Source organism: Hemiscyllium ocellatum, chromosome 3 (assembly GCF_020745735.1).
Source record: "Hemiscyllium ocellatum isolate sHemOce1 chromosome 3, sHemOce1.pat.X.cur, whole genome shotgun sequence".
NCBI classification, from domain to species: Eukaryota; Metazoa; Chordata; class Chondrichthyes; order Orectolobiformes; family Hemiscylliidae; genus Hemiscyllium; species Hemiscyllium ocellatum.
Window position 1 is genome coordinate 84,768,109 of NC_083403.1, and position 15,327 is coordinate 84,783,435.

The 15,327-nt window shown below is 39.8% G+C and overlaps 1 protein-coding gene across 1 annotated transcript in view; it reads right to left on the reverse strand.

Moving 5' to 3' along the window:
• Positions 1 to 7,529: 7,529 nt before the first annotated feature.
• The window catches only part of mmut (methylmalonyl CoA mutase), a 39,565-nt gene continuing 31,767 nt past the window's right edge, over positions 7,530 to 15,327 (reverse strand). Inside the window, exons 11-12 of the mRNA XM_060851491.1 lie at positions 10,276 to 10,443; positions 7,530 to 7,995 (exon numbers count right to left, since the gene is read on the reverse strand). Of these exons, the coding sequence (XP_060707474.1) occupies positions 7,867 to 7,995; positions 10,276 to 10,443 (297 nt within the window). The 3' untranslated portion in view covers positions 7,530 to 7,866. The remainder of the gene's footprint in view (positions 7,996 to 10,275; positions 10,444 to 15,327) is intronic.

Sequence of the window (15,327 nt, forward strand, 5' to 3'; positions counted from 1 at the left end):
TACACCACTTCAGAGGCAGCCAACTATATTACTGTCAATTGATGTGCCATTACATGTTGGTCAAAATACTTTAGTTTGGCAAATTTCGTTCATGAATGAATCTGATAGGTTTTTACAACAATCATTTGATGTTTCATGGCACCATTACTGACATTAGTGTTATATTCCAGATTTCTTAACTGAAGTAAAATTCCACCAGGTGGCATGATGGGATTGAAATCCATGCTTTCAAAGCTTTAATCTAATTCCCTTGATTACTAGTCCAGTATCATTACCACTCCAGCACCAACTAGTTCAGAGTATCACCTAGGTTGAAAATGGTAAAGAGAATTCATGAAAAATTAAGAAGTGTTGATTAGGTCATAATATGGTGCATATGGAGATTGAAAGAAGATAGAAATATTGAATTTGTATTGACACGGCACCTGTAACATTTTGAAACTTTCAACGGCAATTCACAGAAAGTTATAAAACAAAATGACACTGACACCAAGCCATATAAAGAAATATTAAAACAGATGACTAACAAAAATGACTTGTCAAAAATCTAGTTTTTAAGAAGCGTACAACTGCAGAATAAGACCACCAACTGTGGATCAATTACAATTGATATGCAGAAAAGGTCAAAATTAGAGAAGGGCATCATTAGACATGGGTGATGTCCCAGAAGACTAGAGGTATTGTGCCTTTTGTAAGAAGGGCTCCAAGGAAAAACCTGGGAACTATAGACCAGTAAGCTTAACATCTGTGGTGGGTTACTTGAGAAGATTCTGAGGGATAAGATATAAATGCATTTGGAAAGAAAGGGTTTGATTAGGAGTAGTCAGCATGGCTTTGTGAGTGGGAGATCATGCCTCACAAATTTGTTAGAATTCTTTGACAAAGTGACCTGGAAGATTGACTAGGGCAGGGCAGTAGACGTATTCTGTATGGATTTCACTAAGGTCTTTGATAAGATTCCACATGGTAGGCTGCTCTGGAAGATTAGATTGTATGGAATCCAGGGCTAGCAGGCAAATTGGATACACAATTGGCTTGATGGTAGGAAGCAAAGGGTAATAGTGGAAGGTTACTTGTCAGCCTGGAGGCTTGTGAATAGGAGTGCCTCAGGTTGGTGCTGTTTGTTATCTATATCAATGGTTTGGGTGAGAATGTACAAGGCATGATTAGTAAGTTTGCAGATGACACTAAAATAGGCAGTATTGCGGACAGTGAGGAAGGTTATCAGAAAATACAGCAAGACTTTGATCAGCTGGGGAAGTGGGCCGAGAAATGGCAAATGGAGATAAGGGTGAGGACGCGTATTTTGGGAAGTCAAATCAAGGCAGGAGTTTCATAGTGAATGTTAGGGTCTTAAGGAGAGTAGTGGAACAGAGGACCTTGGAGTTCAGGTGCATGGTTCTCTGAAAGTGGAGTCACAAGTAGACAGGGCAGTGCAGAAGGCTTATGGAACACTGGCCTTCATCAGCCAGGGCATTGAGTATAGAAGTTTGGAAGTTATATTGCACTTGTACAGGATGTTGGTGAGGCCACACTTGGAATATTGTGTTCAGTTTTGGTCACCTTGTTATAGGAAGGATGTTATTAAACTGGAAAAAGTACGTAAAAAACTTACAAGTATGTTGCCAAGACTTAACAGTCTGAGCTCTCGGGAGAGGTTGGACAAGCTAAGACTTTTTAGAGCGTAGGAGACTGAAGGGAGTGTATACGATCAAGAAAAACAGGGTGAATGTACCCAGTTTTTTTCCCAGGTTGGGGAATCGAGGACAGAAGGCATCAGTTTAAGGTTAGAGGGGAAAGAATTAAAAATAAAGCAGACGGGCAACGTTTATTACATGGGACAGTGGTACACGTATAGAATGAGCAGCCAGCAGAAATAGTTGAGGTGGATATATTAATGACATTTAAAAGGCATTTGGACAAACAGATGGATAGCAAAGTATTAAAGGATATGGGCCAAGTGGGGTTAGAGTGGATTGACATTTTGGTTGGCATGAACAAGTTCGGGCCAAAGGGTCTGTCCCTGTGCTCAATGACTCTAAGGAGAGATCTCCAACAGTTGAGAGGCTGGAGGTATTTACAGAGATTAGATTCCCTACAGTGTGGAAACAGGCCTCTTGACCCAACAAGTCCACACCGATCCTCTGAAAAGCAACCTACCCAGACCCATTCCCCTACATTTACCCCTGCACCTAACACTACAGGCAATTTAGCATGGTCAATTCACCTAACCTGCACATCTTCGGAGTGTGGGAGGAAACCCACACAGACAAGGGGAGAATGTGTAAACTCCACACAGACAGTTGCCCGAGGTGGCAATTGAACTCGGGTCCCTGATGCTGTGAGGCAGCAGTGCTAACCAGTGAGCCACTGTGCCACCCCGAGGGAGAGCAGGCCATGTAATGATTTGAAAACAAGACGAGAACTTTAAAATCAAGGTGCCGTTTGACCAGAGCCTGGTGGTGAGCAAACACACAGATGACGGAGGAACTGGTGTGTAAGGAATGGGCAGTAAGAGTTTTAGATGACATCGTTTATGCAGGATAGAACATGGGGAGACCGACTAGGAGTGCATTGGAATAGTCAAGTCAAAAGGTAACACAGGCTGAATGAGGGCTTAAGCAGCAAATATTTTGAGATGAGTGAAGTCAGATGATATGGAGGCGGTTGTAGATTGTTTTAGTGCTGGTATGAAAATATAGCTGCATGTTCATCTGAGGATCAACTGAAAGAGTAAGGTGGTAAAAAGACTTATTTATTCTCAGTGTCTTGCCAGAGGGGAATGGACTCACTAACTGTGTTTGTAGCAGTATTTATTTCGAATAAATTTTTGTCAGGTTAGCAGTCTGATAATTTAGCAAAAAGTTAAAAGAAGTGGTAAGGTAGAACTGGGTATCATCAGTGTCTATGTGAAAACTAATGTCAGATGTTGTTACTGTAGCAACAGATAAATGGAAAATAGGAGACCAAGGATTGTTTCTTGTGGGATACCTGAGGCAGCACTGCAGGAGCAAGAACAGGAGCCATTGTAAATGGTACTGTCAATTTGATTAGATAGATAAGCATGGAGCTCAATGAGAATAGTTCCAGCTATTTGGAAGACACTGGATTGCTTGTCTTAATATAGAGGTTGAATATCTCAAACTTGCTGCACAATTTATGACACTATGCTGTTATATAAGCAGTCATTTTGTACCGGCAAGCAGAAAAGTTATGTTAATTTTATTAATTAGCATTGGTTACACCACTCTTGGAGTACTATAAAGACTTATGCTCTCCACATGAAAAAAAAAGAGGCATCGGAGAAAGTGAAAATAAATACAAGATGGAAATGAGCTGAGAGAATTCATCTGTTAGCAAAGAATGAGTAAGTTAGAACTCCTCTAGAAAAGAGAAAGCTCAGGTAACCCATTAACATTTTTAAATTATGAAGACATTTGATGGCGTTCATATGGAATTGCATCCACTCATGGGGGTGTTCTAAATATGGGCAACATAAGTGTAAAACTAATGGCATAGTGGCTCGGTGGTTAGCACTGCTGCCTCACAGCGCCAGGGTCTGCAGTTCAATTCCAACCTCAGGCGATTGTCTGTGTGGAGATTGCATATTCTCCCCTCGTCTGTGTGGGTTTCTTCCAGGTGCTTTGGTTTCCAACACAAGGAATGAACTCAGATTTTTCCTCATTCCTGAAGAATGGCTCATGCCTGAAACATCGATTTTCCTGCTCCTTGGATGCTGCCTGACCTGCTGCGCTTTTCCAGCAACACATTTTCAGCTCTGACCTCCACCATCTGCAGTCCTCACTTTCTCCTAGAAGATTTTAACCTACTGCAAATACTCTTGCAAGGATGCCTTCCTTGAAGAAGCTCTCTTCCTCCCTCTACAAGGATTTCAGTGAGTCCGCCTAGGAACCCTCCAACCACAAGGAATGAACTCAGATTTTTTCTCATTCCTGAAGGGCTCATGCCCGAAACGTCAATTCGCCTGCTCCTTGGATGCTGCCTGACCTGCTGCGCTTTTCCAGCAACACATTTTCAGGTCTTTCCTCCCACAGTCCAAAGATGTGCAGGTCAGGTGGATTGGCTATGCTAAATTTCCCCCATAGGGGATGTGCAGGCGAGGTGGATTGGTCGTGGGAAATGCAGGGATAGGGTGGGGGTGGGGGGTGCTGGTCTGGGTGAATTTGATGGACTGAATAGCCTGCTTCCACACTAGGGATTCTTCTACATTCAATAGGGAATTCAGAAGCAACTTAATATTCTGCTGTCAAATGGACTATTTCAAATGATTATGATTTAATTGAAGTGGATGTTGGCTAAATATGTAAGAAAGTATAATAAATAGGATGAGATGAAGCAATGTTGCAAGGAGCCTTGAGTTGGAATGAACACCAGTGGAGAGCTGTTGAGCAGACAACCTTATTTGATAATGTAAGTTCTTTTTGCGGTTACTGATTAATGACTGTTGTTTGAAAATGTTCAGAGATAAAGGTTATTTCTTAATAAGGAAAATGGTGGCAAGGGGCACATGGTTTGGATTGTCTACACTAGAATTGTGTTTAGGATCAGTGTTCTCCTGAGACATATAACTAGCAAATTCCAGAGGGTTTAAACTAAACAGTGGGGACAATGAAACAAATGTGGAAAAACGTGATACATCAGAGTAGGGACAAGGTAAGAGGAAAATAGTAATAACAGAAATGAGGATCAGAGAATGGCAGGAAGCTACAAAGCAAAGAAAAACCATAAAATGCACAAGTCTTGCTGCCACAAAGACAATAAAAAGTCAAAATTGAAGATTTGTATTTGAATTGGTAGTACACAATGAAGTGAATAACCATCACAGAGCCATGCCTTCAAAATGACAAGGATTGGCTCATGAATATTGAGGGGCAAAAGGCATTTAAGAAAAATAGAAAGTCAGGCAAAGGTGGTGGGGTAGAGTGATTGATTATGGATGGCATTTGTGCTATAATTTGAGATGATCTTGGTTCAGTTTTGCTGGAGATGAGGAATACTGGAGAAACAATAAGTGAGAGCAGTCTACACTAACTGCATTGTGGGACAAATAAATATTAGCTTCATGTTTTAAAGGGATGTCAATAATCATGGGTGATTTTAATCAACATATAAATTGAAATAGTCAGATTGACATTAGTAGCCTAGATGACGCATTCATAGAATAGTTTTGAGTGTTTCTTAGAGCAGGTTCTATGACACACAGTATTATGTTACGTGACTGAATTATTTAGTAGCATCGAGTTGAAATATTTCTAGCGTTACACCACAGAAGCAAATAGCCGAACCAAATCAGCTTCTCCACCTCTATTCACAACACAGTAAAATTTAACTGTTGAAGACTCCTAAATAGGCACTCCAATGGCTCCTAATTAGTCTTTTCCATAACCAATCCCAGACCTTATGAATAATTTTCAGACACCAGTTTGTATCTAAAACAAAGACTTAGCTATTTATTAAGTACACCGTGACTTTAGCACAAAAAAATTTAAGCAACACGGTAAGCTGACAAATATCTGTGCTTTAAACTCAAAACATTCATTTTCAGTCTCCATTCACACAAAAGACAGACACTGTTAAGGGATAAATAACAAAATGGCCAGATTACTTAAATGTCTTCCCAGCCTCAACAGGCTGTGTGGTGAAGAGTTTCACAAATTCACTACCATCAGACAGAAGTTCTTCCTTATCTGTCTAAAGACATCCCTTTATTCTGTACTCTCTAGTCCTAGACTCTTTGGCATGAGGAAACAATGTTTCGGCATCTATCAAGTCCCCTATAATATTCCAACAATTTTGTCATTGGAGTTAACAAAGAGTATGAGCCCAACATACACAACTTGTTCTTAGACGGTCCCTCCATACGCTATCAACTTGGGCAAACCTTCTCGGAGCTGCCTCCAATACATTTTGAGAGATATGGGGACCAGAACTGTTCACTGTATTCCAGCATTGGTCTGACTAGTGCCTTAAGGAAAGTGTTTTTTCCCCAGACATAGTAATAAGAGATGATCCCGATTAAAGACGACAGCCTGGACAAATGTTTGTGGAAGGTCAGGGCCGGTGTGTGGCTCAAGAGTGCCTGGCTCCAATGCTGCAAAAGGATAAATGACCCGCCATGCCCCACCTCCGTATGTACCCTTGAGCATGACTAAGAATTTTAAGCTCAACACTGCACAGGACAGTCACACAAGGTTGGTCCCTGGTATATCCATCAAACGCTTTGTGCAATCTCTGTCTGTCACTATAATTGCAGCTAGTTGGCTGGTTTACAATGCAGAGCACTGCTAACGGTGTGGATTCAATTCCTGCATTGACTGAGGTTATCATGAAGGACTCTCCCTCTCAACTTGTCCCATTGCCTGAGGCAGTGACCCACAGGTTAAACCACTAAGTATCATTGTTTAATAAGGGTCTGGTAAGACTATGATAACTTTACTTTGTAGTAAGACCAGTGCAAATCAACAATTCAATTCATCTGCCATCTCCTTAATTTCTAATATCAGTTTCTTGGAATCATTTTCCAATGGACCAATCATTTTGTTAATTTTTGTATTTTAAGTAGCTGCAGAAAGACTTTTGTCTTTATATTTTTAGTTATCTTGCTCTTTAGAAAGAATATAAAAATCAGCAATCTTTTTATCTGCCCCGCTTCATTGCATTCTGAAATATCCCCTTAAACTGTATCTATACTGATCAATCTTTTAAGCTACCAGTTCAAATTTTCCTAGCTCTGCTTTCATGCCCTTATAATTGTATTTATTTGTCTTTACAGTGTTAGCTTTAGACTCTATTCTCTTTCTCAACAGTATGCAAATTTCAATTGATCATTGCTACCTTGGGGAGACTTCACTAAGGACATTAATTCATCGTGTCTTACTGGGTCAATATCAGGTCTAGTATAGCCTGGTCTCAGTTTGCTGCCAGAACATACTGTTCTAGGAAACAAGTACAAAAAAAATGTATGAATTCCTCATCTTGGCTTTTAGGTGCCAGTGTGGACTGGGTTGGAAGGAACATTATTCGGAAATATTTCTTATTTTCTAACATATTCCTATGATCTGCAATGCTGGATTTTTTTTATTTTTCAAATTTTTTTGCCCCCTAAGAACTTGTACTGAAGAATTCATACCTAAGTATCTTTGTACCTAAGATGGAGCCATTAAGTGATGAATTGTAAACTTTACACTTACAAATATGACACGATAAAGCTAATTCCATTAAATTCAAATTAAAATCCCCATGATACTTACTACACCCTTGTGACAGCTTCCATTACTTTGTGTGATACCCTGTCCTACATGGTTACTGTTAGGGGATCCATACACCACTCCCACCCATAATATCTTTATCACTCCTCAATTACCCTAACCATTTCCAAATGCTGATTTCCCAAATTTAGGTCACCACCCCCAACAGCAACATCTTTCATTGGAAGTACCAGCACTCATTTTTTTCTAGGTTTCTGTTACTGATACTAGTAAATACATAGTAGAAATAGAATGATTGCACAAAAATAATTTTATTTTTCTCTACAGGTCATAAAACAAACTGTTCACTCATTAATCATGCAAATGCAACTGAATCATATCAACGTTAGGCAATAAACAGATATTTAGTTGTGAGGATGGCATTTACACTGTTATTAACTTTGTAAGAGCTTGAATATATGATTATAGGTTTCCCTAGTAAGTGAATTGAGATATTTGGTATAAGATATTGATATTCTACAAACTTTCCCAGAAAGTACAGAAGACAAATGTATTACAAATTGTTTTTGATTGACACAAAGATTTTTCATAGCATCTCTCTAAAGTAAAACATATTTGTTCATTTCCAAGGTGACATTCACATTGATTGCTGCCTCTTGACTAAATTTCTTTCAATGTCAGCAAGCACCTGTAGTGCTGCAACTGGAATTCTGGTACCTGGGCCAAAGATGCTGCAAACACCTGACTTATATAAGATGTCATAATCCTAGAGGAATTTAAAAAAAAGTGTTAGCACTGTTATTTTCTGTTGAAACATATCAGTCACCCAATCCCAACTTCCAAATGACAATGCTGAATTTGAACATTTTCTTAAAGATTTTTTCATTATAGGTATGTACAATTATGTACTTTCCCTTGTATAGGATATTCAACTTCAGAGCACTAACAGGAAACTGTGTTACAAATATCAGAAAATGGAACTTGAAGTTTAGAGGAAAACAAACAACTTCATCGATGAGGAGAGGGAAAGACTAGATGACAGAGTTTGAGTTGGTTGGACATGTACTCAGTTTAGAAGAATGAGAGGAAACTCACTGATGCATTCACGATTCTTGGGGAGCTTGTCAGAAGTCACATGACACCCGTTTATAGTCAAACAGATTTATTTGAAATCACAAGCTCTCACAGCATAGCCCCTTCGTCTGTGATCGTTTGATCTCTCTGTCTGGGTCTGTGCGCTCTTCTCTCACCACCTGACGAAGGGTCTGTGCTCCGAAAGCTTGTGATTTTAAATAAATATATTTGACTATAATCTGGTGTTGTGTGACTCCTGACTTTGTCTGCCCCAGTCCAACATGGGCCTCTTGGGGAGCTTGACAGGGAAAATCCAGAGGTTGTTTACCATTATGGGAGGATGTGGGATGAAAGGGTGTAAACTCAGAGTAAGAGGTTGCCTATTTAAGACAGTGACCTATTTTTCATGTTGTATTTAATATATATCATTTCCCATGGCCCACCCATTGTGGTGTAGCTTTCAGCTCATTTGGTCATATTTAATGAAAATGCTTGCTTGGAGATTTGCAGTTTTCTTAAATGGCATTGTGCCTCTGATAGCATTCCAGAAAACAGTGCTTCCACCAAAAGATCTGAACTTCAATCACCTTTCCCAATCTGCCTATCAAAAGCTTAATATTACTTTCAAGAGAGTGGGTTAAGTCTTATGATGAAACATGACTTAAGATATTCACTTTCATGTAGATGATTAGTATTAAATCTTTGCAAGATCAACTAATTCACTAACAAATTAAATCAGGCTCCCACAATACACTAAAGGGGAAATAAGTGAAATGGAATACTACATTGCTGCTAATTGATATAGACACCAACATTTAATATCCAAATAACTAATTACAGAATCAGGTTTGCTATAATGTCATGATTTCTGCATGCAAAGCAAGATTTTACAACTACAACCTTAAATGATTTGTATGCAAAACAGGAATCAGCATTCCATTTTCCATGGCTTTAATACTCCTCTTATAATGGAATGCTAGAATTGTACACAACAGTTCAAGTATAGCTTAAACAAAACCTTTATAAGTTTAGTACCAATTATTCATTTTCTCATCCATTGTTCCTATGTTTAAAAAAGTGAAAAAACAATTTACATCTTTGTGGCTTTCTCCCACATCCCCAATTTTAAAGACCAATTCATCTGCATTCATAGACCTCTTCTACTTGTTTCATAATCTTATCATTTTTATATGTTTTCATTGTCCAGGTTTCTTGCATTGAGCTGCTGAACATGCCTATGTCTGCCCTCAGCACACATCCACCTATATCCTCTGTCATTGATTCCCACCTTATCCTGCTCCCAAACTACTGCCATATCTTGCGCACATTTGGAAATGAAAGACAAGAAATTTGTTTTCTGTCCCTGCATAATACTGCTGCAAAAGATATTATCAGCAAGTGTTGAAGTATACTCATCAATGCACATTTATTTTATTCTCCCCTTACTCTCTACTCAGAATGCCTCAAAATATTATCAAAGCTTCAGCTCTGCATGTTAGCTAAATCAAAGTGAACCAGACAAAAAACAGATGAAAACAGGAAAGAGGGTAACCAAATGAGAACCAGTAAGGCTGTTCTTCCTGATACAGGACATTAAATTAATGATCATTGTATTTTCATGGCAAAGATAAATTAGTATATTACTAACTTTTACATTGCAACTGTTTTCCTTCTGTTCCCTGATGTCTGAATCATTAGTATATAATTACAAGCAAACTTCATTGGACATTTTTACTCCAGTTGCCAAGATCTAACACAATCCTGATAAAAGGAGCATGATTAATGAACGCTTAACATCAGTGTATGTATCATTACATCGAGGGCTCTTGTGGTAGAGTGGTAGTACCCTATTTCTGAACCAGAGACCTGAGTTCAAGTCCCACCTGCTCCAGAGGTGTGTGATAACATCAGAGTAGAAAATGTCTACATATGCACAACATGAGAGACTCTGAAATTGTCTTAAACACAATACCTGTGGAGGAATCACACCACCACAAATGACCAAAATATCAGGGCGTCGAAGATCACAGAGTTCTTTAATCAGTTCTGGCACAAGAGTTTTGTGCCCAGCAGCCAACGAACTGACACCCACGCAGTGAACATCCGCATCTATTGCTTGTTGGGCTACTTCTCGAGGAGTCTAGAAGTAAAATAGAAATTACTTGATAGTGATCTAATGAATTGTTATAATATGTTTTGATTAATATTTGAAGTGTGCATATTTCACCATGTTAATATTTCCATTCTCTATTTTAAAACAAAAGCAGTTAATTTCCACCTGGCTACTTCCTAATCTGTAGCATTGGAACACTTGTGGCACAATTATAGATAACTTGGTCAAAAGGCATCTGATCTCACCGAACTCCCATCAATTTACCTGTTAAATGGCTAGCACTTTCATCTGTCCTAATAAATGAACAATTTGTTCTAGGCCATTGCTTAGACAGAATCCATCAAGGAATTATTCATAAACCCATTTAATTTCCTGACATTTTTGAGCAGAATGTCCCTTCAGGATAGTATCCCATCTGAATTATAATCAGGACTCAAATTTTGCTCAAATACAAAATAGTTTCTCACGTCAGAGTTAGCCATTGGAAAATCAAAGGGCTAGCGTAACATGTTGTCACTCAGATATCCCTTCCACATTGCCAACCGGAGACAAAATAAGGGATAATCAAAGATTCTGATATACTCAGCAGCCAATATAGGGCATGAAATTAGAAACTAATCAAATGCCAAACTTTGTGTTCACGTACATTTCTCCAAGCAATTATGTAGGATTATGTCCTTAACATATATTGGCACGTGGTGATAGCAAGCACTGAATCTTAAAAGAATAATAAAGAATGAATAGTGAGACTGCAACTTTCACAAAAGGATACAATTCAGAAAATCTATTTTTGTTTATACTCATTAATCAGCCAGTCCATGTAGACAAGTTGGAAAGGACCACCTCTTGGGGAAATTAAAATAAAACTAAAATTGAACATTGATAGTTTGAGAAAAGCAAGTTGAAATAGCACAACATGAGCCTATCATGTTTTAGAACAAAAAGGAGATTATCACAGCTTCGTCCAGTTAGAACCAAGTTTCTTTGTTTGCTTTACCTGAAGAAAGTGGAGTCAAATGTGATTCATTTTACTTGCTTCTTTGTCCTAAAACAGTTTACACCATTCTGTAATAAACAGTCATAGAGTCATACAGCACAAAAAAAGACCCTTTGATCCAACTCATCAGTGCCGACCAGACATTCCAATCTCAGCTAGTTCCATTTGCTAGCATGTGGCCCATATTCCCCCCCCCCAAACCTGGATTCAGAATTGGTTGGCTGATAGAAGGCAGAGAGTGGTTGTAGATGGAAAGTATTCTGCCTGGACGTCAGTGGTGACCCGCAGGGCTCTGTTCTTGGGCCTATGCTCTTTTTAGTCTTTATAAATGACTTGGATGCAGAGGTTAATGGGTGGGTTAGTAAATTTGCTGATGACACACAGGTTAGAGGTACCGTTGATAGCAATGAGGGCTATTTCAGGCTACAGTGTGACATAGACAGGATTCAGAGCTGAACTGAGAAATGGCAGATGGAGTTCAACCTGGATAAATGTGAAGTGAAGCATTTTGGAAGGTTGAACTTGAATGCTGAATATAGGATTAAAGACAGGATTCTTGGCAGTTTGGAGGAACAGAGGAGCTTTGGTGTTCAAGTGCATGGATCCCTCAATGTTGCCACCAAAGTAGATAGGGTTGTTAAGAAAGCATATGACGTTTTGGCTTTCATTAACAGGGGGACAGAGTTTAACAGCCGCGAGGTTTTGCTGCTGCTCAAGAAGACCCTGGTGAGACCACACTTGGAATATTGTGTCCATTTCTGGTCGCTTTATCATAGGAAAGATAGAGGCTTTGGAGAGAGGGCAAATGAGATTTACCAGGATGTTACCTGGACTGGAGGGCTTGTCTTACGAAGAGAGGTTGACTAAGTTCGGACCTTTCTCGCTGGAGAGAAGGAGAAAGAGAGGTGACCTGATCGAGGTATACAAGGTAATGAGAGGCACAGATAGAGTCAATATCCAGAGATTTTTTTTTTCCCAGAGCAGGATTGACTGGCACACGGAGTCATACTTTTAAGATAATATACTGGCAGGGAAATTTGCTAGAGCTGCTCAGGAGGATTTAAACTAGTAAGGTGGGGCGGGAGGTGGTTGGGACCCAGGTAGATAACGAGGAAAGAGATCAATCTGAGACTGGTACAGTTGAGAACAGAAGTGAGTCAAACAAACAGTCATGGCAAGCAGGGACAAAATAGGACTAATAAATTAAACTGCATTTATTTTAATGTAAGGGGCAGATGAACTCAGGGCATGGTTAGGAACATGGAACTGGGATATCATAGCAATTACAGAAACATTGCTCAAGGATGGGCAGGACTAGCTGCTTAATGTTCCAGGATACAAATGATACAGGAAGGAAAGGGAGGCAAGAGAGGAGGGGGAGTGGCATTTTTGATAAGGGATAGCATTACAGCTGTGCTAAGGGAGGATATTCCTGGAAATACATCCAGGGAAGTTAGTTGGGTGGAACTGAGAAATAACAAAGGGATGATTAACTTATTGGGATTGTATTACTGACTCCCTAATAGTCAGAGGAAAATTGAGAAACAAATTTGTAAGGAGATCTCAGCTATCTGTAAGAATAATAGGGTGGTTATAGTAGGGGATTTTAACTTTCCAAACATTGACTGGGACTGTCATAGTGTTAAAGGTTTAGATGGAGAGGAATTTATTAAGTGTGTACAAGACAATTTTCTGATTCAGTGTGTGCATGTAACTACTAGAGAAGGTGCAAAACTTGACCTACTCTTGGGAAATAAGGCAGGGCAGGTGACTGAGGTGTCAGTGGGGGAGCACTTTGGGCCAGCGACCATAATTCTATTAGATTTAAAATAGTGATGGAAAAGGATAGACCAGATCTAAAAGCTGAAGTTCTAAATTATAGAAAGGCCAATTTTGATGGTATTAAGCAAGAACTTTCAAAAGCTGATTGGGGGCAGATGTTCGCAGGTAAAGGGATTGGTGGAAAAATGGGAAGCCTTCAGAAATGACATAACAAGAATCTAGGGAAAGTATATTCCTGTCAGGGTGAAAGGGAAGGCTGGTAGGTATAGGGAATGCTGGATGACTAAAGAAATTGAGGGTTTGGTTTAGAAAAAGGAAGCATATGTAAGGTATAGACAGAATAGATCGAGTGAATACTTAAGTAGGAGTATACTTAAGAGGGTAATCAGGAGGGCAAAAAGGGGACATGAGATAGCTTTGGCAAATACAATTAAGGAGAGTCCAAAGGGTGTTACAAATGCACTAAGGACAAAAGGGTAACTCGGGAGAGAATATGGCCCCCCCAAGGATCAGCAAGGCAGCCTTTGTGTGGAGCCGCAGAAAATGGGAGAAGATACGAAATGAGTATTTTGCATCAGTATTTACTATGGAAAAGGATATGGAAGATATAGACTGTAGGGAAATAGATGGTGACATCTTGCAAAATGTCCAGATTAGAGGAGGAAGTGCTGGATATCTTGAAACGGATAAAAGGTAGATAATTCCCCAGGACCTGATCAGGTGTAACCTAGAATTCTGGGGGAAGCTAGAGAAGTGATTGTTGGACCTCTTGCTGAGATATTTGTATCATTGATCGTCATAGGACTGGAGGTTGGCAAACATGGTGCCACTGTTTAAGAAGGGTGGTAAGGACAAGCCAGGGAACTATAGACCAGTGAGCCTGAGCTCAGTGGTGGGCAAGTTGTTGGAGGGAATCCTGAGGGACAGGATGTACACGTATTTTGAAAGGCAAGAACTGATTAGGGATAGTCAACATAGCTTTGTGCATGGGAAATCATGTCTCACAAACTTGATTGAGTTTTTTGAAGAAGTAACAAAGAGGATTGATGAGGGCAGAGCAGTAGATGTAATTTATATGCACTTCAGTAAGGCATTCGACAAAGTTCCCCATGGGAGACTGGTTAGCAAGGTTTGACCTCCTGGAATATAGGGAGAACAAGCCATTTGGATACAGAACTGGCTCAAAGGTAAAAGACAGTGGGTGGTGGTGGTGGAGTGTTGTTTTTCAGACTGGAGGCCTGTGACCAGTGGAGTGCCACAAGGATTGGTGCTGGGTCCTCTACGTTTTGTCATTTACATAAAAGATTTGGATGCGAGCATAAGAGGTACAGTTAATAAGTTTGCAGATGACACCAAAATTGGAGGTGTAGTGGACAGCGAAGAGGGTTACCTCAGATTACAACAGGATCTTGACCAGATGGGCCAATGGGCTGAGAAGTGGCAGATGGAGTTTAATTCAGATAAATGTGAGGTGCTGCATTTTGGGAAAACAAATCTTAGCAGGACTTATACACTTAATGGTAAGGTCCTAGGGAGTGTTCCTGAACAAAGAGACCTTGGAGTGCAGGTTCATAGCTCCTTGAAAGTGGAGTCAAAAGGTAGATAGGATAGTGAAGAGGTCATTTGGTATGCTTTCCTTTACTGGTCAGAGTATTGGAGTACAGGAGTTGGGAGGTCATGTTGCGGCTGTACAGGACATTGATTTGGCCACTGTTGGAATATTGTGTGCAATTCTGGTCTCCTTCTTATTGGAAAGATGTTGTGAAACTTGAAAGGGTTCAGAAAAGATTTAAAAGGATGTTGCCAGGTTTGGAGGATTTAAGCTATAGGGAGAGGCTGAACAGGCTGGGGCTGTTTTCCCTGGAGCGTCAGAACCTTATAGAGGTTTACAAAATTATGAGGACCATGGATAGGTTAAATAGGCAAAGTCTTTTCCCTGGGGTCGGGGAGTCCAGAACTAGAGGGCATAGGTTTAGGGTGAGAGAGGAAAGATATAAAAGAGACCTAAGGGCAACTTTTTCACACAGAGGATGGTACATATATGTAATGAGCTGCCAGAGGAAATGGTGGAGGCTAGTACAATTGCAACATTTAAGAGGCATTTGAATAGGAATATGAATAGGAAGGGTTTG